Here is a 25298-nt window from a genome sequence, read left to right as displayed (position 1 = left end):
CACTCATGCTCTGTGGCAGACAGTTTAGGAACCTAACCATCAGCCCTAATCACCTCAAACTTATTAAAAAGTCTGATCAATCTATTTTTTTTTTTTTTTTTACATTTAGAGCAGTTTAAATAGAAAATGCTCATATTCCTGGAAGCTGAGCTTTAATAAGTGAGCCTTTTCTTGCGTATCAACTCTCATCTATGTGATGAGTGGAGAAGCTAAATGGCTACTTTATAATGCAAGGTAGCAGTTTGGGTGACTTTGTTTTTTATTATTTCTTAAGGCAGAAGTACTCTTTATCAGGGTTTAATACAAGTTTGAAGTGACATAATGGTGTTTTGCTGTGTATGATCTAAGGACATAGCTAACATGAGGTTGTTAGGAAGAGGTAATTTATTAGACCAGCTGGTATGGGGGGAAAAAATGAGACAAGCTTACAGGCACACCAGCACTTCATCAGGTCTGAAATAGAAGCAGCAGATTTCAAGGTTAAACAGAAGTTACGAAAAACTACTGAGTTTAATCAGGCATGCGTTGAACTGTCAAAGAAGAGCTTGCTGGTATGATATTCCTTCAGTGGAGGGGGAAGAGTGAGAAGACAATTGTTTTTCTCAGTATCTAGAGGAATTAGGAAATTTTAGTTCTTTGTCTTCTCTTTGGAAGGCTTTATTTTTGTGGTATTTTTTGAGAATCAAGATTGCAAGAACAGTCATTTGTAGACAAATAGAGTCGGCTTTATGTAAAGGAACTTAATCGGGTAAATCTGGTTTCAGGCATTCTTTGTCAGCTGGTTTCCATCCTTAGCCTACACTGCTAACTTAAGAAGTTACCTAGTAGTCAATTTGTAGTTGTAAAGGTAATGGCAGAAAGAAAAAAAACACCACTATTGTTTATTCTTTTTTTAAAAAAGCCCAAAGTATTTACTTTCAAAATCAGATCAAATCTATTCTAACAAGAAGCCCTGAATGCTAGTGGGTTTTTCAAATCTATGATTTTCCTCAAGCAGAAACAAAATTTAGAGTTGAAATATCAGAAAAACAATTTCAAGGCTTTGCAGAACAACAGATGCTTCACTTCTGCTGCTAATAAAGTTGGCAATGTGCTGTTTTTAAGCTTTGAATTAGGATGTTGTATCAAGGTGGTTGTTTAAATACACATCTGATGATGCACTGTCAACATATATTGGACTGTACACTGTGGAAAGCAGAAGAAAATCATTTGGCACTCTTTTTCTAAAGCCGTTCACTATTTTTCTGTAGTGCTGTATCCTAAAGTGATTAGTATTATCACTTAAAAGCAATGTCAGATCGCACATATTAAAGTAGAAGTCATTATCTTTGAACTTGCTCATCTGACTTCTTTTTAATGGGTTGTCTATACAAATGCCCTCTAAATTACCAGCTGTATATATTAAAAGTTATTTTAAAGTTATGATACCTGACTTTATCATGCAAAACTGACTTTCAATATCAATTATAATGCTCAAAATGATTGATGCTTTTTGAGTGGAGTTCTGGGAACCAGCCTGGGATGTTTTGTTTTTGTTTTTGTTGTTTTTTTTTTTTTTTTTCCCCGGAGTCCCATTGCTGTGTGTTAAGAGGACAGAGCTGTTTACTCAGCTGTGCCCCGTTAGTACTGAAGGGGCTGGATAGGTAACACTTGCATTTAACCCAGTCTGTGAGTAGGTGGAGGAGGTCAGAAAAGCTTAATCTAATATAGATAAACTACTTACCACGAAAGGGGTGCTAGCTATAGCTATCATTTGTCTTTCTCTGCCAGAAGCCAGCTTCCTCCAACCTGCTGAACCAACAATCTGAAAAAGTTATCATGTATTGAGAGCAGTTTAACAGCAAGTAGGGTATATTGAGGGAGAGACCACAGTGTCTTCTATGATCCTTGTTGTTGTAGGATATGGCATATCTGTGTCTCGACTTCCTTGAAGGCAGTTTTACAGAAATTTTCAAAGATTAAGGTATGTTAAAATACCCCTTTCACATGGTGCTTCAGTCACACAAGTCTTCAGTCGCATGGCTAGCATTGGAGTCAAGGTTTTTGTGGTTTTCTCTCAATTTTTTCCAGATATTACCTGTGATTAGTTATGAATGCCCTCCACCACTATCACTTCAGTAGTAGTACCATTGCTTTAGTAACCTATCTCATGGATATCAGGAGATTTCCTGAAAATCTAATCTGGACACCAAGTCACCCCAAGACTGGTCTTGAGGCATTAGATGGCCTCAGTATGGCCTCCGTGTAGAAAGTTCACAGGGAAGCTAATCTTAGAAACTACGACTAATATATTTAAATATTAGTCCAAAAAGGAGTAGCAGCACTAGGCATTCAAATAATGTTTGATGTGGAACAAGTTACAGAAAAACTGTAATCTAACTGGAGCATAATGGAGTGTAGTGGCTCAGCTGTAACAGATATGGGCTTCGTTTGTATATTAGCTGCACATTGTATAAATAGCTTTTATCCATGGCAAAGGTAGCTAGCATGCTCTATAAAGTTGGAATAAGAGCACTTACAGGACCCCATCTTGATGCATTAATACTACCGGAACTTGGAAAGAGAATAAACTGGCAGAACACTTGATGGGATTAAAAATAGGGAGGGGAAAAAATGGTATTTGTAGCAATTCCAGTAGATGGAGATGAATCTAACCATATCATTCCAACATAATGGGACGCAAAATCTGTTCTGTGTTCTTCTTACCATCTTATTGCCAAATCCTATCCCTTAGTAAGGATAACTGAAAGGAAGTCAAAGTCCTGCTGCAGTCTCTAAACTTGAAAACTGAAGTATCCTGTATGAAGCCCACATTTGCTTATTTTCTTCACAATATAAGATACTAAGGGAAAAAAAAAAAGAATGCCTATGAACAGGAGCAGTCAACCCTTTAGATAAGGAAATAGAAATAAAATTTAAGTTTTATTTTTTGGGGGGGAATATATTTGTTACAATATTTAACAATGTGTGTTACTGGATGTTCTTTTTAAGATATTTGCCACAAAGTAGTAAATGTGGAACACCCTCAGTGGCACGCTTCACCCATTAGGAAAAAAAAAAGTGCCCCAACTAACAGTTTATCACTAACACAAACAACTGCTTGACTTTTTAAATAAAACAAGGCACTGATCTACACTTATGTAGATTCTTGGCATTCCTGGTGCTGATTCACCTTGGCATCCCTTAGTCTTTCTTTTCTCTTCCCTGCTTTTCTATGTTTAGAAGTCATTTTTCAAGGTTACTTACCAAGCTACCTGTCTTCTGCTTCTCTTTGCTTCCCGATTATGGAACAGAAAGATAGGAAAGGTGAATAAGACTCACTTAATCAAAAGTTGTGTTTATTCTAACAGAATTTTTTCTTTTAGTCAATAGATGAAAAAAATCTTTAAAAAAACCCCAACCAAACAAACTTTTTTTTCCTCTGAACCTTTGTAAAATCCACTTTCTATGCAGATGGTTTTTACACACACTCAGACCCTTGAAATAACAGAAACTGGATGCTCTCATGCTGTTCCTCATAATGACTGCAAGAAATACAGATAATTCTTGGCAAACAAAAAGATCCCAAAAAAGCAACTAGTTGAGAACTTACGTATGCCAAACTGTTTAATAGAATACTTTCACACACAGAGAGACACACATACACCCCTCTCCTTGAGGGAAGAAAGTGAGAATTTGACTATAAAAATGAAATTATGCTTTCCAAGTGAAATCCCTATATAGTGTCCTCTCTAGGAGCAATCCTCTAGTTTTGTTCAGTCTTCATTAAATAGCATTCTAATGCTCTGGATCTCCTTGGATAGGATTTTGTTATTTCACTGCATATTGTGAGCTAATGCAACTCCTGGACTTACTCCAGCCAGTGCTGTCTTGACATCTAGACTCTGGGTATAAGCTGCTGATTATGGTTTCAAACTTCCCAGGAAATAAAAATAAAGAGCTGAAGAAAATGCTGCAGCTTTTCACAGTGATCTCATGCATGGCCACATGCTGTCAGGATGTTTAAGTTTCTTGTATTGAGTTTTAATGCAGGCATACTTTCCATGGGAGTTTAAAATACTGCTGTAGTTTGACTTAAAGCCATTGGCAAGCAATACACTTATAAGATAGTCTAAATGTCTTGAATTGTAGCTTTGACTGAGCTTTTTTGTGTTTAGTTGACTATTTAAGACTTTGGCTTTTTTTAAGGCAAAGCAAGATGTATGCTGAAGTGCAATACAAATTGTTAAATCATTTATTTAGAGAAGCTGATGGATTATCTAGCTCTTCAACTGCTTTATTTTATTCATTAGCACTTATAAAAATCAGGCCAGGTGTAGAAAGGCAGTGAGGAAAAAAGCATCTTTCTTGGACTTCAAAATCCTTTGTGTGGAATGTTGATATATAACGTAATAGTAAATGTGCCAATAGTGCTGGTGTGCCGAAATAAAGTAGTTCCCAAATGCGTCCTGGAGGCTCCCTGCTGTTGGGGGAAGGACTATTTTCATGCTATAGGAATACCTTTTTGCAGACTCCGTGAGAATGCCACTGTGCTGACAATAAACTAGGTGCATTTCAGTAAATTTCTTGTGTACTTGTCCTGTACATGCCCTGATAAGGTGCTAAAGCTCATGTACAACTGCACTTTATTGCTTGGATCACAAACTGTGGGTTCAGCCTTAGCTGTGGCTGTGGGTCCTGTGGGGTTGATGGAACATTTTCACAATGAAGCTTCTCAGGGTCCATGCACCCCAAAATTCCCCAAGGCCTGTTGACATCTCATTGCTCCTGAGAACTGCAAGGTCCTTGATTTGGAGAGTGTGGTGTGAGTGGTGAAGAGAAGTCTTGCTGTAGAACTTGCCCTGTTTCCCTGCTGGGTTTTGCAGCCCATCCTAAGCTCAGTCCTCCTGCAGCACCTAAATGTGTTCCTGCTGCCTTGTCTGAGCTAGCTGAACGTTTAGCTCAGCACTAAGCTGCATTCACATGTGACAGGCCCCTAGTGACTGAGGATTTTGTAGCATCACCTGGCACAGGGCTGTGTCCCACTGTGTCCTGCTGACTAAGAAGCATTGTACTGCGAGTATCTGTGATTTAGATGATAATGCATTATTCCTCAGCAGTGGTTTTGCCTCACTTTTAGACAAGTACTATTGTAGGTATATTTTCAAAACCTGGGTTGTAATGCCTGTCTTGCAAGGACCTAGTCCAGCACCCTTTCTGTAACTAGTTGTTAGTGTACTACTATAATAACCAATGGCCATCAAGACATCTTGGGAATCCTTCATTCTTTCCAACTACAATTTGTTCAAGCTGCCTGTCTTTTCCTTCTTTTAAGGGATGTCTCTTTTTTTCCATTACACATGCCTGGTGCCTCTCTTCAAACAGCACAGCATTTCTTTGGTGCTATTAATGGGACAAAAAAGTTGACTGATGAAGGAAATTTACCTGCAAAAGAAAGATGCCCGAGACTATCAGCATGCTTACACTGTCACCCTACAGTTGTTGGCCTGCTCCATAGCATACTGCTGAAATTTTGTGTGCTCTGGGTTGATTCAGCTCTCACAAATGCACATCCTTAGTTTCCCATGTGCATGTCTCGCATAGTAAAGGGGAGGGTAAGGATCAAGTCTGCTAGAATGGGCAGCCCTTTACTGAAACTTCCTGGAGAAGGAAAAAAAAAACCCTGCTCAAGAAGGTGGCCTGGTTTGGGGAGGGGGTGGAGTGGAGTGGGTGAAGAGAGCCTTTGGTGTGGGACTGGTTCTCTAAAGGGACAGTCTGCAGTGGGAGGTGGAGAAAAGCCAGGGGAGAAGAGAAGTAGATTTGGAAATGCTGAAGAATACAACTTCAGTGGGATTACCCATAGGATAGGGTATAGGAGGAAGGTGGAGGTATGCAGAAAGCAGCAGAAGTAAAATCAGAAGAGAGGGATTGGCAAGGATGAGAGCTAGGAGACTAAAAAGAGTAGAGCTGGGAATGGCAGTTCTAGTCTCAGGAAGATGTGTGAACTTTTAGGGCAAGTACAGCTGAGCTCCTCCTGTGGCAGTAAAAGCTGTAGTGTGGCAGAGCACTTCTTCCCAGACATCACACAGGCATCAAGGTTGCACCAGCCTTGGGGGCTGTCTTCTGTATGTTCTGAGGTGGCTTAGGGAGGCTGGACTATAACAAATCTCTCAGCTCCTCAAGCATCTGCCCTTGTTCTTTCATTTGTAGGCTGTTTTCTCGGCTTACTACATTTCATTTGAACAAAGTCACAATGTTTTGCTTTTGAACTTGATCTGTACACTAAGGGAAGAACACCTCCCTGTTACCTCACTGAAACCCCATTTGTCTTCTCAGTGAATGTGTGCCTGCAGCACGTAATTGTTGATTCGTGGTAGATGTGTTTACTGAGGCCTGGGGTGGCAGTTGATTCTTGTGAGGTCACTGGAGGAAGTGGCCTGTTTGGGGGAGTGTGTACGGGAAAAATTCTTCAATCTTGATTTAAAGTAGAGTTATTATGTGAACAATTACTCTGTTCTTTCAGCATCACGTTTGATATGCATAGATTTTGCTGAAATTATTTTTCTACCTTGTTCTTGAAGAATTCAATGAGAACTTTATTTTCTAACTTGGCGCCAGTCAGGTATGACTGAGTACAATAACTGTGCTTTGTTCTGAGCAATGAAAAAGCCATGCTTCTTTGTGAGGGTGGCTTCTCTACCACTTAGGTGTCCTTTTGCATTTAGGGTATTCACAATACAGACCAAAAATGTTAATTCTTTTTTCCTTTTTTTCCCCATCTTTAGCACAGTGGAGAAGATACTGCTGTATTTCTAAACTGTCCCAAAAATTCCTTCCTGAAGCCTGTCTTTTGGAATTCTTAATGTCTGTGAGCAAAGATGGAAAATGAGAGTGTTAGAATGGAGAAAAGTCAACTGTTACTTTACCTCCCATGTAAAATTAAGACTAAAAAAGTGTAAAAGCATTTGTTAGTGTGCAGTTACATAAACAGTCCTAAGTTAACTAACTGGTGTGAAATAAGCAGTCACCTGTGGGGGTGTCACTGTTTTTTCTGGATGTGCCTGAGTTACTGAGATTCTTCTTTTAACCAAGAGGAGAGACAGTGTTCCCCCTAGTACTTTATGTTTGTCAGTGTGTACTCTGAGAGACTAGAAATGAATGGGTGAACCCATTTCTTCTAGCAAGTAGTGCAAGCCCAATAGGTTTTCTCTCATCCTAGTGTGGATGTCTGTGAAGTGTGACCAATTGTCATAGTTCAGGGCTATCCTGACTTCTTCCTAAAACTCTGTTAACAGATCTAATGCACACGGACCAGTCTGTCTCATTCCTAGCATGTTTAGTTTCCTACAGCATTTGTTATTGATATTAGATAGTCATAAGAGCATACTGTGCTGCTGATCTAAGCAAATTGGACACAAAGTGAATTAGCTTATTTTAGGACTAGTTGTGTGTAATCGTGTCTGACTGGCCCTTTTCTGAATGTGTGTGCCCTATTTCTTTGTATTAGTGAAGCATGTGTTGGGTGAGAATAGAATTTTAGCAGAAAATCAGCAGTTCTGAGCCAAGATCTGTGTGTGCATCTGGGCACAGCTTCAGCCCAGAATGATAATGACTAAGCTTACAAACTGTCAGCATGATTCCCAACTGCATTTTTTAACATGCAATATTTAAAGAGTAAGTTGGCCATATAGGCTATCACTTTCAATTGTAATAGCATGAACCCCAGGTTCATTGCAGGAACAGGACCTAAACTGTGGTAGTTTGGTTTCAGTGGGGTGCTAATCACAGTTTAGTTTTACTCCCTGTGTGTTAGAGATTTTTCTAGCTGTGAGAATCATTTGGTAAATGTGTCATTACATCTAGTAGTACTAGGTAGGCATTTAAGCCTTATAGGGTGGTGTCATTTATCTAGTACTAAGGAGCTGTGATATGGAGTTTAGAAAATGCAAAATCTATACGTTTCCAGGGCAATGGGCAGGATCCTCAGTTTGCTCTCCAGTGCCCTCCCATAGACCTGTGTTCTCTGTGCCTGTCCGTGATGACCAGGGGCAGTCTCTGCCAGCCCTCCAGCAGCGTGGTCACTGGGGATGTTTCATTCAAGGCAGCAAAGTGCTTAGAAGATTGGATGCTAGTTTTAGAAATATCAGGGTGCAAATAACATCTGAACTGTCCTGTATTTTATTGTTCAGTGCCAGACGCATGGGGGGGATGAAGGACAGAAATGTGCTGTCTGTACTGACCCGTAGGGAAAAGGCCACTCTGAACGTCTCCTTCGAGGGGGCTCACAGCAGCGCTGCAGGAGGAGGTGGCCCGTGCTGCTCTTCTCTGTCTGCTGCCTCTAACCACAGAGCGATCTCGTGGCTTTTCTTGCAGACTCTATGCTGGGAAAGAGGATAGGATGGTGTCCAAATCTAGCATTTTGAAATTACCTTGGGAGAGGTACAAAGGAAAAACTAGTCTGAATCACAAAAGAGGCAGTGAGCAGCAGAAGTGGGTTTAGTTTTGTTTTTTTGGTTTTTTTGTTTTTTTTTTTTTTTTGCCAGATAGCTATTTTAGGTAAGAGTAAATCATTATTTTTGAAGCCATCTGTCTGAATTGCAGTGAGTCTCCCCATAACTGATCAAGAGTGTTAAATAATTGAATAGTAGTGTTCAAATGAATATCCGTACCTTGCTTTCATCTAGCTCACTTGGTTCTGGTGCTTGACAAGTACCTGTCTGCTGTCTTGTATCTGTGAAGGTGGCTGTTTATACCCATGCTGCTGGCCTACTTTCAAGCAATTCATGCAGTGAGAAACCTGATTATTTTTTCAGTCTAGTGGTCCTAAATGTGCTGTGGTGAAAACTGTACCTGAACTTGCTGCAGTTTCACGCTGCCTGGGGTAAAACTGAATTATGTCTCCCTCAGCTGTGAGCTGTTGACTAAGCTTAACCTCTCATGTAGAAGCAGCGAGAGTTCCTGACCAGCACTGATCTTCTGAGATTCCGGTGGCTCTGCAAGCACAGGGATGGCAGAGCAGTGTTACAGCTGTTGAGGAGGGCTGGCTGAGCCCCCTGTGCCTGCCGAAGGGGTAGGTAGATTCCAGCCACAGCTGCGCTGCCGGCTTGCAAGGTAAACACTGGGTTGACCTATAAGCCAGCCAGTCAACTCGCGTGTGGCCTTATTAGGCAAGCCGCGGCGGCGGTGTCTGGGGACAGAACATGCTGGATGGCAGCGGAGAGCGCACAGCCCAGAACAGATTCAGCCCAGACCCCGGGAGATACGACCCAGTACTGCGGCGCTGACAGTGTGCTGCCAGGGAGCTGCTGCTGTCTGAGCCCAGCTGTCAGACTGAATTCTGCTTGGCAAATACCAAAAATTATGCTAGACGTGGCTTTAAAAAAATAAAATCCTTTTGTGTAAATGTTAATAACTGTAGTTCTCTTTCCTGATTTATTTTTTGTGTGCTTTGTTATAATCTTAGGATGCTGGTTCACACTGTCATTCCATATTCTGGAAAGCTTTGTGGTGGCCTTTGCTGAGAAGTGTGTTTTCATTCCTTGTGCTGCCTGCTTTCAGAAACCACCTGAACTAAGATGGATGAATTCTTTTTTTTTTTTTTTATGACTTCAGGACTTGTTTATTATTTCTTCTTGTGTAGTTTTATGCCCTTTATTGGAAGACTGTTTGTTACTGGCTAAAGCAATGATCCTGCTCCCAAGAGAAGGGGAATATTGGCACCCACTGCCTGTGTGCAGACCAGGACTTGACTAGGTTGCTTCATACCCACCTCATAAAAACTGACTTTTACATGGAAGAGGGCTTTTAAAAAAAAAAAGTCTGTGTATTTTTCCTTTAGTAAAATACCCACAGATTTAGACAAGTATAGTACAAGCAGGTACTGTGCAAGCTTTCCTGGGCAGCTCTGTGAAAGCTCTTCAGATCTGACTTGCAATTAACTTGCTATTAGTGATTGGTACCCTCCTGAGCAGCTGGCTCATTTGTGATTTTTGCAGGGGCCTTGGAAGTGTATGAGGGCAATAAAGAGAAAAGGCCGTGACTGCTATGAATTTTAACCTGTTCTCTAGAGAACAGGCTCCAGAACTGCAGCATCACTGTGCTAACCACATTTTCATTCCTCATGAATTTTTGCTTAGCCATGCTGGATGCAAATTAAGCCTGGTACAAGTGCTTTTTCATAGTGACATTATTTTCAGTGACAGTACTTGTAGTTGAGCTGTCCTACCTTGACCATCAGCTCTTGAATAAAGCAGATTCTTTCTCTATTTCTTTTACTAAATATTTAATTTTCTGAGAAAGCATTGCAATGTGCTATAAACATGATGGGAGCTGGGGTCATGGATTTGTTGTCTGCAAGGTTGCTATCTGCCTGAGGCTTGAAAATGACAGTTATATTTCAGGGTAAGTATGCAGGAATATGATGTGGCCTATGAAATGTCACATCACAGTGGTAAGCAAAATTAATGTTTTCCTTAGATGACTATCATGAAGAGCCAAAGAACTTTGTTATAAATTCTTCCATGTGGTATGTGTGCCTCTCTCTGCTCCCTTATTGGGCTTTTATACGCGTGCAGAGATAACAGTGCAGAGGTGTTCAAGATCAGCTGGGAGAAAACTCAGTAGCGTGGCTGTGCTTTTGTGTCACTTAACTGCCTGAGGCCACTTGCTACTCCAGGCAAGGAGACAGCCTTGTGCTGGTTGTATTGCACTGTGGAGGAAAGTTTTCGTGAGACTGAAGACACTAGAAGTATCAGAAGATGGGGAAGTTAGTCCGAGAAACCCTGGCCACTTATTTGGAGGGCAGGAGTTTTGCAAACAGTCTCTCCCAACCGCAGTTTAAGCCCGTGGTCATTGCAGCAGCAAAGCTCTCATTCACTGCAGCAATAAAGAAGAAGCTGCTGCTTGTGTCGTGACTTCAGTGAAAGATGTCCACAGCTGTGGCTAACCCTGTGCCTTCAAAATCTGAACAGCAGCTGTTTTACAGTGAGCTGTGGTGTGAAATGCTCTCAGATACTGTTCTTGCTAGGTAAAAACCCATGTCTCCTCGATGTCCTTGGGCTGTTTAATCATTTAAATTGTATGTACCGCTGGGACAGGAGTCCCTTGTTTCCAGCCATTTGCGCAGTCTGTGCCTAACCCTGGCCCTGCGCACACCTGACATCTTCTCTTACTGTTTCAGGCCCCAAGACAAACAGGTCTGACTCAGTTTGGATAATGTGCCTCACTGGTATATCTGATTACCACATGCAAGAGGAGTGTGTGGCCTTTGAATTTCCTTGAAGGAGCTAGTCTAGACTGATCCTACTCCTAAAGAGGAAAACATTGAGGATCTTTAAGTATGCTACAGTCTTGCCATATGGTGTTATGAACAGTGATACGAGATATAGAAATGTCAGGGGACATTATCTTCACGTTCCTTATTCTGAAAATGCGTTGCAAGATTGAAAGGTACTGAAATCTCCTTTTAGGAGATTTTTGAGTGCTAAAATTAATGACTTGAGTGAGATTTCTTTAAATCTGAAATAGGAATCCAGAGACTGAAAGGGTTTTTAGGGCATGCGTGGGAAAAATATCTGTTGTTCTCCCTTTTCCCAGAGCACATGAGTAATTACTCAGTACAAAAAGACCATCCATATTCTTTTAACACATCTGTCATCTTGTCCTAAAAAACTTAGTCCCTTTTATGATACTTCCTAATCAGCTTTTTTCATCTCTTTGCACATGAGCTGTTTTAAAGTACACCATATAGATAAACTTCAGCACTGCATCACCTGAAGACTTGTCCAAAACTTAATCACTAGCCAAAAAGCAGAAATCTTGCTAGGATCATTATTCAAAAACTGTGACACAGTGCAAGAGGGGGGAAAAAAAACCCTAAGTGAAAAGGATTAAACTTGCTTCGCACGAGAGGGATGATACCATGTCAGGAAACTATTCTGGTTTAAAAGTCTGTACAAATGGCTTCCATTTAGAAAATGAGAATATCCCTTGCCTACGTACATGGGATTTGGATGAAGAAGAGAAAACTAATTGGCATTGCCAACCCAGAATACATACTGTGTTTGCAAGCTAGGATGCTTGAACATGACTTGAGATAACTTTCTGTTAAATGATTATGCTACTGAAGTAATCTTCTGTTACATTTTTGACCTGTCCTTTAGCTTTGGGCTAAATTATTTCTTGAACACCTTGGCAGAAATTGCTGGAGAGTGGGAGGAACGGGAAATAAAAAAAGGGGAGGCTCTTCTAGTGCCTTGCCACTTACCTTCAGAAACACATGCCTACATGCCAAAAACTGACAGGGTGGCTTGCGGTGGGCAAGTAGCCTGGAGCCTGGGAGGGGAGTTGAGATGGAGTGACAGAAGAGAGTGGTCTGGTTTGGCCCTCTCTTCTGACCTTTATTCCTGTGGTCATCCACAGCATCTCAGATCTTGGCACAGTTCACTTTGACTTGATGTTCCAAGGGCACTCTTGTTATCCAGAAGAGCAGCAGTGGAATAAAATTCATGAGCTCCTTTAGACCTCTACCCATGAAGTGTGGATGAAAATATGATTTCATCATCTTGTTTATACAGTTCATCTCAGTTTTCCATGCTGGTCCGGCTCCTGTTTGCCTAAGTAGCATATTTGCTGAAAGTTTCTTTGCAGTCATTGTGGTTTTTCTTTCCTCTGCATTCTTGATTTTTTTATTTATTTCATTTTTAGGCTTTCTTCAAACAGCTGTCATGGGCTTCTTTGATTTTTGTTTTTATGATAACTGCAAGTCACACAAAGTATCTAGTTCTTCTTATCACAGAGGAACATTTCTAAATATAAATTTAGAAGCGATCAAAATTCAGAAAGACTTGATCTTGGTGGGACCTGATTCATAACTCTTCAGTGCTTTGGGGTTGGCAGCCCTGTAAGTTGGGAACAGTTTTGCAAGTCGTTTAAACTCCAGCTTTGATTACAGTGATTAGTTTTGCCAGACAAAAGGAATATATTTTCCTTCTCTTCCTGTGGGAAGCTTCAGAAAAACATTTAGCTGCCAGCTGGTCTTTCACAAGCAGTCTCAGATTTGAAATGTATGCATGCTTAACCTCTAGCTCTTTGCCCAGATGACTGCAAACGTAACTTCCAGCTGGGCTTGCCCCCCTTTCTAATGGCTGAACTGTTGTTCTCTCTTTGTTTGCTTATGTTGGAGGCTGCTAATGCTCAAGAATTAATGATGGCAGAGCAGGACAAGAACATTACTACCGATTTGTAACACAGCCTTGATAATGTAGTTTGGCTGAGCATACTTCTAGGTCCTGGAGACTGGATCTCTTTGAAGGACAAAATACTCTTCCTCCTTCCCTCATCAAGTATTTGGAGATGGATTTCTCTTCTTCTGGGAAAGACTTGCTCTTAAACCTACTGTTTCCAAACAGGCAGCAAAAAGCTAAATCTAAGACTTCTTTTCTTTATACCATTGCTTGACCCTGCTGACTTGCTGTTTTTACCAAGGTGTCTGCTCCACTGCCAAAGCTGATTAAGGGACAGCACAGAGACCTGTCTTGCAATAGGTGATCCCTTTTTGATGAAAAGGAGGGAGTCAGTTACCTTTCCTTGATGGAAAGGAGTTGTCAGTTACCTATTTTCCCAATTATCTGTGTGAACTGCATAGCATTGGTGTAATACTCTAAGGCTCCAGCATCTCTTAGCATTAAGAGTTTTAATATTGGAAGCAGTGTTGGCACACACCCTTCATCTTGAAGTGAAGCTGAACAAACTCTGGGGTCACAGAGACTGCACAGTAGCAGTTTCAGTATTAACAGCAGTGACATTAATGTGAATTCATAGATGCCATGCACAGAGCAATGACTGGTGATCACCTTCCAACCTAACACAAAAAGATCTTGAAGCTTTGTGAAGACCTTGATACAGATGTTCCTTTTATTGGGTATCTTATTTTCCTCTATAATAATTCTCTTTGGTTCCGTGAGATGGCCCCTGTATTCTTGACCTGCCAGCTGTAAGTAGTAGAGAAAGGAGTTCTTGCATGAAAACCTATCACAGGTATTCCTTCCCAGGTGGTAGCCACAGCTGTAGGAGAAACTGACTTCTTTCTGTGCTCTGTGAGTAGAATTTGAACAGCACAAGCAAGAACCCGTTTAAAATATACACATTTGTGAATGACGCACTAGAGTTTTTCTGCAGCTCTGTGCTTTACCTTCTGTGGTTGTTCACCAGACAAATGGTGAGGGCAAAATGTTCAAGATGATGTAGAGCAGAGGAATGTGGGAGCCTGTCCCCTCCCTCCACAAATACAAACACACCTCTCCTTCTCTGTCATACAGGACATCACCAGACACAGGGATGACAATTGAGCTGAGCTCACCTCCTTTGTTAGCCAGAAGGGTTGATCCCTTTCCTGATCATAAGATCTTGTGTCTTTTTCTTTGTTCTGACACCTCCTGAAAAGCATACCCAGCAAAACTAAAACAGAATGTTTACTACTAGTTTAGTCATCTGACTGGGTCACTAGGGAAGCAGGACCTAGCAGAGGTCCTGCAGAGAAGCAGGTAGGACTGTCTTTTTTGGCAGCCATGAGCTATTGCATCAGCTCAGCTGTCGAGTCTAACTTCTCCTTCAACCTTGCTAAAGGCTGCAGCCATGAGATTTATTGAAGAAGTGCTATTTCTCTGCACTTTCTGAGAAACAGTTCCCTTATTGTGTACCAGATGAGTTACAGGTGCTTAAAAATGCCCCAGATAATAACACCGCTATTCACAAGATCAAGTAAGCAGTCTTCACACAACCAGGGTTTGGAAAGAAGGGACCTTTTCAGAACTGGGCATCTCTTTTATTGATACACCCACACAGACACCGGTCCAGAATGTTCCCATTAGCTGTTTCCAGCAGCTTCTTTGTTATTTCTGCAGTGTCTTGTTTTTGTGTTTTAAGCACACCTGTACTTAAGTCTAGGCCACAAAGCAGATTTCCAGGTTAATGGGAGGTTTGGACCAGTGTTGATAGAATCCTTTTTTTGTTACTGCTTTTGTATTTACTAGGCTTGAGTACATGTAGGCCGTCACAGCTGGTCAAGAGAGCAAAGCAGTGTTCAGTTTGTGTTCTATGGATAGTGCTGTGAAGTGGTTAGAATTAAACACAAGAGCCAGTAAGGTTACAGGCACAGAAAAAATGTGGTACGTACCATCAGATATTTCTGACCAGAAAATATCGCTTGGTTAGTCAGAGGCTTCAATGCCACGTTCCATGTGTTGGGTGACTCTTGTTCCAGAGTGCTCTTTACCGTTGAAAGATCTGCTAATAAAAAGTGCATCAGTTAGGGTGACTCCAACATTATTTGTGTTTAAAAATAAATAAATGAATACAAATAGCAGGGGCATTAGGCAAGATGGAGCACATGTTCTTCTATCCATTGCAAGGACTTGGTAGCATGAAAAGCAGTCTTTTGATGACCTAGACAGGCTAAATATAACTTCATGGTGAGCCAACAGAAATTAATAGTTTCTTGATAGATTATAGGACTAGAGAAGTGATTGTCCTACTGTCCCAGCACTGGTGAGGCTGCACCTTGAGTACTGTGTTCAATTTTGGGCACCACAGTATAAGAAGGACATTAAGGTGCTGGAGAGGGTCCAGAGAAGGGCAACAAAGCTGGTGAAGGCTCTTGAGAATAAGTCTTATGAGGACCCGTTGAGAGACTTGGTGGTGTTTAGTCTGGAGAAAAGGAGGCTGGAGGGGAGAACTTACTGCTCTCTACAACGACCTGAAAGGAGGTTGTAGCAAGGTGGGCGTTGGTCTCTTCTCACAAGTTACAACTGATAGGACAAGAAGAAAAGGAGTCAAATTGTACCAGGGGAGGTTTAGGTTAGACATTAGGAAAAACTTCTACACGGAAAGGGTTATCAAAGACTGGAACAGGCTGCCTGGGGAAGTGGTTGAATTGCCATCCTTGGATGTATTTAAAAGCTATCTAGGTATGGTGCTCAGGGAAGTGGTTTGGAAGTGGGCCTGGCAGAGTTAGATAGCAGTTGGACTTGGTGATCTTAAAAGTCTTTTCCAGCTGTAACGATTCTATGATTTTCCACTTGTGATTAAGCAGCCTCTTTCACAGCATCGTTGCTTATATTTTGCCTGTACATAGAGGTTCCCAGCATGGATCTGAATCCTGTTGTACCAAGTATCATAAAAACAGGTAAGAAAAGTCAAGAGATTCAGTCTTGTATTTCTAGACTATCATTTCATGGTCCTGACAGCCCCAGCCTTGGGGTGAGTTTTCTACTGACACTACTTGAAATCTTTTTTAAGGGAAGAAGTCTGTTGGAAGGAAGCTAGTAGGCAGTTACTGCCTTTGGTTGGATGGGGTTGAATGCATGGACCTGTTTCAGTCACATATTTAAAGCTTCTTTGTGTGTGTGTGTTTAATAAAAAAATATGGTAGCTAGACAGTACTTTTGTGCAATTTTACACCTTCTGTCTCAAATTAAAATATTTGGAGCTATGGTGTCTGTTCGTAAATCCCTACCCCCACCAGTAATTTTGCTCATATGTTATCCATAAATCTTGTCTGTTTTAAACATTCCAACTAATAGTTAGGCAAAATGTTTAGCATAATGATATGATTAGCAGAGTCCATTTTTTTGGCAGGCTGGATACTGTTTTTTTAAGCAAGCATTGCAGTTTATCCTGATTAGAGATATGAAGGAATTATTCGACTTCTTGGAGGGGTTTTGGGGGGTTTGGTTTGGTTTGGTTTTTTAATATGAGGATTTAGGGGTTCTGTATTTATATTGTGGGAGTATAATATGTGATTTGGCTGGATCTTTGAAGTGCTAATATTATAAATCTCCCAATCACCATTGCCCAATCTGTTTTAGCATTCATGTGCCTAATTTCTGTTTGTAATCTGATTACTGCCTTGAGCTGCTCCAGCTTGCAGCCTATTGCTATGCATTTACTGTACTCCCTGGGACGCGATAGCCTGACAGCTCCAGTCCTGTGCTATGAAAAATCTCTACACGATATTGCTAAGACAGGCCGAGGGCTGTGGCTGGTTGAGAATTAGCTGCTATTGTAGTTTCTCTTTGCCGAATCCTTTGTTTGTGCAACCATGTTCAGAAATCCTTGGATCTCCAGCTATTTGGGAAATGTTAAATACTCTGAGGAGCAAGGTAAGAGTTCCAAGTAGGTAGAAGAAAATGCCGTTCATTTGTGTGTGTTTAATCTGTCTTGTATATATGCATGCATGTGTAAATATTGTTTGAATGGATCTTCTGCAGCTACAGTAGCTACTTTAGCAATCAGTATGCAGTTAGTCACCTAGGCTATTTCATTATTTCCTAAAGGACACTTTTGAAAGATCCGATTAGATGGATCTTTTAATTAGCTTAGCTTGCCATGGACTTAGGGCCTTTAAATATACTAAGTAACACTGGAAGGTTGCATCTACTTCTTTTTTCTTTTATATTCAGCAGTTTTAATTTCCTATGTATTAAATGATGGATAGTGGTTATATCTGGTAGTTTGTACCTAAGAGGGAGGGGGACTTGACTGAACAAATGGTTAAACTTATGAGCAAGTTTGATTTACACTTCGGTAAATATACTCTTAATTTTAAATACAAATATTTAAAATTGTTTTTGTGTGGTTATAAGCATGTTTAGAATTCTTCAGTGAAAGAAGGAACAAAATGTTGTTACAAAGATTCTGTGTATCGGGTACTGTGAGGGTGGGGTTTTTTCTTTAAATTAACCATTAAATTAAGACTGTGTTAAACTGATGTTTCTCTTGTGGGCATATTTATTTTCTTTTGAAGCAGAGTTGTTTTACTTTTTCTCCTGTGTTTGTATTTCATTTTAAGACTTCCATATTGTAGTAAGTTTCATTGGACTTTATTCCTCCCACATGGGGTTTAATTTGAACAGGAGGAAATACATAAAATAGCAAAAGTGTGTAACAGAATATAATTGTCTGGTTGGGTTTTCTGTGGCTGGGGGGGGCGGCGGGAGGGGATGTGGGGAAGAGGAGCTTGCCCCTGTGAAATACAGCAAAGTTTTATGATGTTTTGGAGGTAGTATAGATGTGTTATGTATGAATGTTACTGAATGTGTTTAATGTGTAGCAAGAGTCAGACTGGGTTGTGTGCCCCCTCTTAGCAGCCCTTCTCCCAGCAAAGCAAGAAAAGCTGCTTTCTTCCCTTCTCATATCCCCTCTCCAGTTTTGGCTTGAGTAAGGAGAATTTCTCTGTGGTCTGCTTGTGGTTTTCATGGTGGACAACTCTTTTAGTGCCAAAAACTATAGGATGGGTTATATCCCTTTAGAACGGCTATAAATTTAAGATATGCCTGGTTCTGATTATCTAAGCTGATACTGAGCTGTGCTTTTTAAGTTACTGCATACTCTTCTCACAGTAACGTAAATCTGGCCTTTTTAGAGGATATTTATGACATGGAGTATTTTTTTTTAATGTTGTAGTGTAAAATATAATGATTTGTATACCATTTGTACTGTTTTTCTTATAATATTCTGTTTTGGTCTAACAAGATGTTTCTGGGTAATCTGTGTGCTTTATTCTCCATTTACTTGGAAAGAGAAAATGAATGTCAACAAAACCAGGAAAAAGTTGCCTATTAAAGTTGAAGAATGCTATTAGCAAAGCTGTATGAAATCTGCAGTGACTTGTAGCAGATGCCTAAAAATGCCTTTTTGCACATTTTAAGCCTCTTTATCAAGCTGTTAAAATGGTCAGTTTTGTTTTTACTTTTTCATTTTTTTAAAAAATCTGTTTACCTGGAGAGGTGGCAGAAAGAAGTGGAAGAGAAGAGGGTGAAAAGTTTTGAAAGTCATAGACAAAAAATACATTCTCTAAATTAAGACCCATGTTGTCAGCTATAATAAGTTTCATTAAACCCTTTCTGCAAAAATAAGAAACATCCTACCTAGATTTTAAAATATTTTGTATAAGCAAAAAATATTTTTTTGCCAGGTAGCTCTTTTTTGAAATAGTTAAATCTCAGTTCTGAGGTAGACTATAAAGTGATGTTGCTGCTTTCAAATTGTTCTAAACGCCAGGTTGTGTAATATTCAGGTCTGTCTCTGAAAAATAAAGTGAACACTGCATCAGTGACCAATTGTTTATTAATTTAGGGTCTTGGGGTGGTTGGCTTAATACAGGTGGGGAAGGAAGGCAATTTTTACATTGGGAATAAATTCACGTGTTTTTTCAACAGCAGTCACAGACTATGTGCTTCCCTGCTCCCTGGCTAGCAGTTCTCTAGGGTCTCTTAATAGCATCCTCATTGTTGAATGGAGGGAGCCAGTAATTGGAGCACTGGTCTGCCTTGCCAATGGTCATTGTTTAGACCCTGTGATGATGCTCTTGACTGCAGAAATGAAAACGTTAAATCTGGGGGAGAGAGAGGAGATTGCCCATCGCTTGTTCTGGTTCACAAAGGTTTGGGAACTAGTGGCTTTGTAATATGTACTTTTTGAATATAAGGCTGCATCTGACACAGTTTTGCTCTCAGTGTAAACACCTGTTCCTCTCTGAAAGTAAGCATGTTCTAAGACTATCCAGAATAAAATGGGAGCTTCCAAACAGTAGACAACCTTCAGAAATATTTCTGTCATGGGTGGTATAAGACTGTTGTTGCAACAGATCCTCAGCTGGGCATCTCTGACTTCTGCAGTGAATATGCAGTTTTTGTAGTATTGCTAGGCTGCAGCCAAAAAGGCTCTTCCTGCTTGCAGCATTTCTTATTTGCAGAGTGCTTCATACACATGTCTATCACCCATTTTATAAGCTGGGAAACTGAGCCAAAAGGTTTAAATGGTAGTCACAGGCTACACTGTTACACCATGGATTAGAACATGGCAGTTCCATAAAGTGTTGACGCTTTTGATATGTTTACTGTCTTTACTCATTTTTGAAAGGCTTTGGTTTAACACCATCTTGGACATGCCACCTTATGCTTCTTTGACTAGAGGGAAGGCCTTTGTACAGTCTTTTCCAGTGAAAAAGGACTACAATTGGAGACTGTAACCTAGTTTCCTAAAAGTTCCCCATTTATTAAAGTATTTTCACTATGGTGTGTTTTTTTCGTTTCACAGATTTTGACAAAGAAAACTCAGTCAGATTTAAACCTTCACGATTGCTCCAAAGGAAGAGAGCATTAAGGTAAGGTCCAGTTTTTCTTGTCCAGTGAAGATGACTGGCTGCACGATTGTAACTTGCAGTCATTGCTTGAATCTACGTTTATTCTTTTGTCAGGGAAAATGATTATTGGTCCTCTCGCGGGACCAAGCTTTGGCGTAAAGCAGATGCTGTGAACAGGTATTTAAAACACCAACTGCCTCTTAAGTAATGTGAAAATTTATGGCTGGCATTGCTAAGGGAAGAGTCCTGCTCTGCACTGAGCCTCCTGCCACTGCAATGCCCATTTTTCCTTGTATGGAATGCACACAGTGCAGACATTTAGTGAACCAGCTTGGGAAACTGATCTGTCTGAAAAAGAAGGTGGCTGAAGTGGATGAATTAATTATACAGACATGCAGAGAGCTTTGTCAGCACATGGGAGGGGGATACTGCAGAGATGAATGGAGAGGTGACGTTACTGCTTCCTTGCAGGGCCATGCTGCCTCGTACCTGCAGTCTTAGGACACAGTTCCACAAGGCTGAGTAAGGGGATACAGTTCACAGTTAAGCAAGGTGGCAGGTCACACTCCCTCTCATCCCATTGTCACTCTGACTTCTTTTTGGTATCCACCTTTGCGCTTGCTGGACTCATTCACAATGGCATGGAGAGGAGGTCAGGGAGTTAGGAACTGACTCTTGCCCCAGGAACCAGCTATTTTGTTGGCTCAGCTGCACAGGAAAGAATACACCAGCCTTAGGCACCCAGGCTTACATTTGCAAGCATCTTTTCAGTCATCGTACACCTTCTGGAGCGCACGTGATTCCATGCCATGTTGTTTCTTAGGTACTGTAGAGATATGGAGGGAATAAGTGTACAGGACACATTGTGTTATGGAAGTCAGGTAGGGGAAAGTAGAAATGAGAGTAGTAGAGAAGGATGTGACTGTAGAATGGATCTTTTACGTAAGAGTCCAGGGAAGGATATTCTACTGGAGGCAGAGAAAGAGAAGAAAAATGAATGCCAAGCACCTAGCTGGCAGGTATACAAGTAGATTTCCATGCATATGTTTCAACCACAAAATCTCATTATATCCCATAGCTTTAATCCAGATGGCAGGGCAGCGTTACCAGTGGCATTTGGATCAAACTTCTCCTTGCTTTTGGGCATGTAACTAGGTTAGTGGGACAGCTATTTAGAAACTGTGTGCTGCTGCAGCAGCAGCAGATGAGGTTTTCAGCCTGGAATCCCTGATGTATAGAAGCAGCCCACACTTACTTTGGAAGTTGCAAGAGCGGTATAACTACTGAGACTGTCAAATACTCTGCTAATGCCACATTATACGTTGTTTTTAAAGAAAAACTGTTGAGGTTGTGAAATATTGTTGCCTATGTTTTAATAGGAATCATATGAATTCCTGAACATTGAAGAGAATAATGAGTTTGTTGGGAACCTGAGGCCAAACCACACAAATTCTGTGTGAAACAAACTTGTGGGACCTCATGCTGTTGATTGCATTTCATGAACCATGATCACAGGCTATATTTCATGCAAGCAAAAGAGGAGAGATTCCTCTTTCAGTATCCAAATTGAACAGGGACTTAAAGAAGAAAAAATTATTGCAAATTCTGATTTTTTATTTATTTTTTTTTTACTATTTGGAATTGTTTTAACATCACTCCAGCTCAATATAGATTCCTAATGAATGTTCTTATTGAATACTGTGACATGTCCTAAATATACCTACTTTCATTTTTAGAACTAATTTTATATATGTATCTATAAATACCCGATTGTTTGGCTTGACTGTATCATCTTCAGAGCAGTGCTGTCTCTGAAATGTCTGTGCAAGTGAAAGCAATGTAATTGATACATTGGTTTAAAACATTGTTTCTAACGTGCAAATATTTAAAACAAGCAATGCCACCTGCAGCTTTCCAAGAGAGAGCAAAAATGCCTGTGAAGGAGGAAAACTCCTCTATTGTGGATAAAATAGTATATGAAAATCATTAATAATTTAAAAATAAACAAGTGAATAAAAGTTGATTGTCTGTCCAGAGGGAAGTGGAAAATGGGGGCATAAGGGAAACTGTGAAGCGACTTTCACAAAGCAGATAACCTGTGATGCCATGTAGCCCAGCAAGGGTTAAGCTTAAGAAGTTTGTGGTTATTAAAAGAATTTTAATGAAATCTGCCAGTGAGCAAAGGTTGGAAGCCACCCTCAGTACAAAGGAAGAGGGAGCTCACATACAGGAAGAACTGGATGACCTTGAGGAGTAATAGAAAAAGGATGTAATGTAATAATACTAAGTGCACAGTTGTGCATTGGGGGCTGATAAATTTTTCTGTCACTTTCAACTGATGAAAGCAAAGCCTTGGCGTATTAGTTTCTCATGCGGGATTGAGCAACCGATATAGTGTAGTTATAAAAAGGCAAATATGTGGTAGATCCCAGCATTCATCTGGCTAGTAATATAATAATGCTTTCTCTATTAAAATTACTATTTTTATAAGACACAGCTAAGACCCAGGTCTGGAATAAAGACTGTCCAATTCTGGACACCATATACAAAAAAGATGACTTAAAACTGGAACAGGTAGAGGGTGTTTTCACAGATAATCAATAAAACTGAGAGCCTGTCTTGAGGAAGCTGAGTAGATGTGAAAAACTTCTCTTAAGAAAAATAAGTAAGGTAACTGGCACAAGAACAAATGGATGGAAACCCAGAGAAAGACATTTAGACTGGGTTTAGAGGGACTCTGGCTTCAGAGTCTCTGGAACTCCCTGGAGCTTGGAGAAAGGGGCAGGAGTAAACCTAACTAGTTTACAGTATTTAAAAGTTTGTTGAGGATACACAAGCAATCCAATAATACAATTCTTTTTAGAACCAGTTACTGCCAGTCCTGATGCTGTATGATTTGACCCTTGGAAATTCTTGTGGGACTGAGGCATACTTAATTTAAACAAGGATTTTGCTGTATGAGTGAATGTTTTTCTGTACAGAGTCCCATGTTTATGGAAACTTAAGGTGCTGCACTGTCACAAGTGTTATGGAAGTAATTGGAGATGCTGCTAAATAAAGCCCAGGTATTTAAAAGTCATGAGCTGTGTCCCTCAGCACTTTTGAGACCAGTCTTAAGTAATCAAACTGATTTGAGAAAATGAATTTTGGGTTTGATTTATAGCCCTAGAACAATATTATTCACATTTCTCAAACTCATCTTCAGCCAAAATGAGAAGAAACTGCTTTCAAATGGAAACTGGGAGTTTCTCCACCTAGGGGTTCTCCAGAAGCTGTGTCTGTAAGAAAGTAATATATTGTGAGGCTAACAAGAATATTGAGTGTTTGCAGTGTGGGGTTAGGCATATAGAAACGTGTAGTTAACTGTCTGAGTCTCTGCCTCTTCTCAGATAACACACATACCTATTTGCTTGTGGTTGCTGTGTGCTATTTTTTTATTTTATTTTGTTGTTTGTTTAGTTCCATTAAAGTGTTTTTGCCCTATAAGGATATACAGTTTTCTGTAATGGACAGCTTATTGCAGCTCTTCATTTTCTATTTGCTGTTTTCTGTAGTGACTAACATTGCTTTTCTTGGCAGCACCTGAAGTAATTTCAGTAAGTGCAGTTGTTGGAGACGATTTGCAGCAGGTGGCATGGTGCCCAAATGTGACACAGCCCAGTTTCTTTATTGTCATGTCAAGGGTTTTATTCTCTCCTCAATGTCTTCTTACAAAGGAATATTATTTATAAATGATAAAGAGGCAAATACTTCTTGGAGTTCATGTAAAATGTTATTAGTCATTATATGTTAAAACTCTTTTCAATGAGAAATGTTTGGGGTTTTTTTTTTACTATTTTTTCTTTTCTAACCAAATACTCTTGATGAAAGGGTGTTCAATTATTTAAAAAGCCGTTTAAAACCTGTCCTAAAGAAGGATTTTCCAAGAGTAAGGCTGTGCAATATGTCTTATCAGAATGACCATAAATCATATGGCACATCACTACCATGGCAAAATGAAGGCCTGGGATCACTGTGGGGATTTCTATCTGTTACACCTGTCTACACAGTTTACCAAAGGTTTTAAGACTAGTTCAAGTTTTCTTATGCCTGATTGGGATAGTTTAGAAGTCACAATGGAAGAGTACAGCAGTTCTCTCTATTTTTAATAATTGGAGAGAAAAATCTTCCACAAGGAAGAACACTTCCTCCAAAAAGTCTCTGTAGACAGTATCTACTTTAGAGTATTATGATACATACATTTTACAGTTAAATTTTTTGTATTTAATGAACGTATTTAAAGAAATATTTTGTCTTATCTAAATGGGCATTTTTGCTGTTTTGAAAAGATAAGGTATAAAACTAAATGATCTGCTGCTCATATTAGTGTATTGTAAGCCATATAAGATTCAGAGATCAGTGCAGTAACAACAATAGGGCAGTCATACAGAAGGCTTCTAGGTGGAGTGTACATATAGTACTGCATTTGATGAAATATGTTTTAATATTTATGGAGAATCATTCAATATAGATTATTTCAAATGTAATTGCTAGTAGAGCATTTTGAAGGTAGTCTCCGGTCAGTAATTTAATGCAAAAATGTGTCACAGTCAGTTCCAAACAAGTTTCAAATTATGTTAGGTTTGGCTTCGTGAGTTTCTTGGGGTTATTTCTTAATTCATTCTTATGGAAAATATTTTCTTTGGTATCTCTGTTAGAGTATCTTGCAGTAAATTGGTTACATCTTGGCTTTATTTGATTTGTAGCAGAAACATCCACAGTTCTGTAAACCAGATGTTGCTTTCAGTTTTCAGAAGGAGTTCTCATTTGAAGATAAAGAAGAACTTGCAAACAGCACAAAGGATATTGATGCCAATCTCTTAGCAGTACTTCCAAAAGGTAGGTAAGGGAGATGCATTATGAACACAAGTGGTAATTTAACAGCATGTGAAGTTTAGTCTGTGCAAGTGCAAGACACAATTAAAATCTCTTAGGCACAGATGTTTTGTAAATGAGTTTTCTTTTCCCTGTGAAGTATGCATAGGGGATGAAACAGGGGATGAACCACAATGCTGTTTTACAAGGCCTTGCTACATCCCTGCTTCATAAAGTTCAGCTTTGTTTACCTAGTTTTCAATAGGTTAAGAAGTGGTTGCCATTCAAAACTTCAGAGAGGTTTCTTAGTACAGTTAGATTA

At 40.0% G+C, this 25298-nt stretch overlaps 1 protein-coding gene across 10 annotated transcripts in view; it reads left to right on the top strand.

Moving 5' to 3' along the window:
• SVIL (supervillin) overlaps positions 1 to 25298 on the top strand; it is a 146965-nt gene that overhangs the window by 55268 nt on the left and 66399 nt on the right. For 4 of the 10 annotated variants that reach the window (XM_082498922.1, XM_082498918.1, XM_082498917.1 and 1 more), the window contains exons 1-3: positions 16929 to 17138; positions 20077 to 20143; positions 24909 to 25000. In XM_082498922.1, coding sequence (XP_082355048.1) covers positions 17078 to 17138; positions 20077 to 20143; positions 24909 to 25000 — 220 coding nt within the window. In that variant the 5' untranslated portion in view covers positions 16929 to 17077. Of the gene's footprint in view, positions 1 to 16928; positions 17139 to 20076; positions 20144 to 24908; positions 25001 to 25298 lie in introns of those variants that run through there. The other 6 variants (XM_082498920.1, XM_082498921.1, XM_082498919.1 and 3 more) reach the window with 2 other exon arrangements.

Source organism: Vanellus vanellus (assembly GCF_965231255.1).
Source record: "Vanellus vanellus genome assembly, chromosome: 2".
In the NCBI taxonomy this organism is placed as follows: domain Eukaryota; kingdom Metazoa; phylum Chordata; class Aves; order Charadriiformes; family Charadriidae; genus Vanellus; species Vanellus vanellus.
The sequence above is the reverse complement of the archived record's forward strand: the minus strand, read 5'-3'. Positions and strand labels throughout refer to the sequence as shown.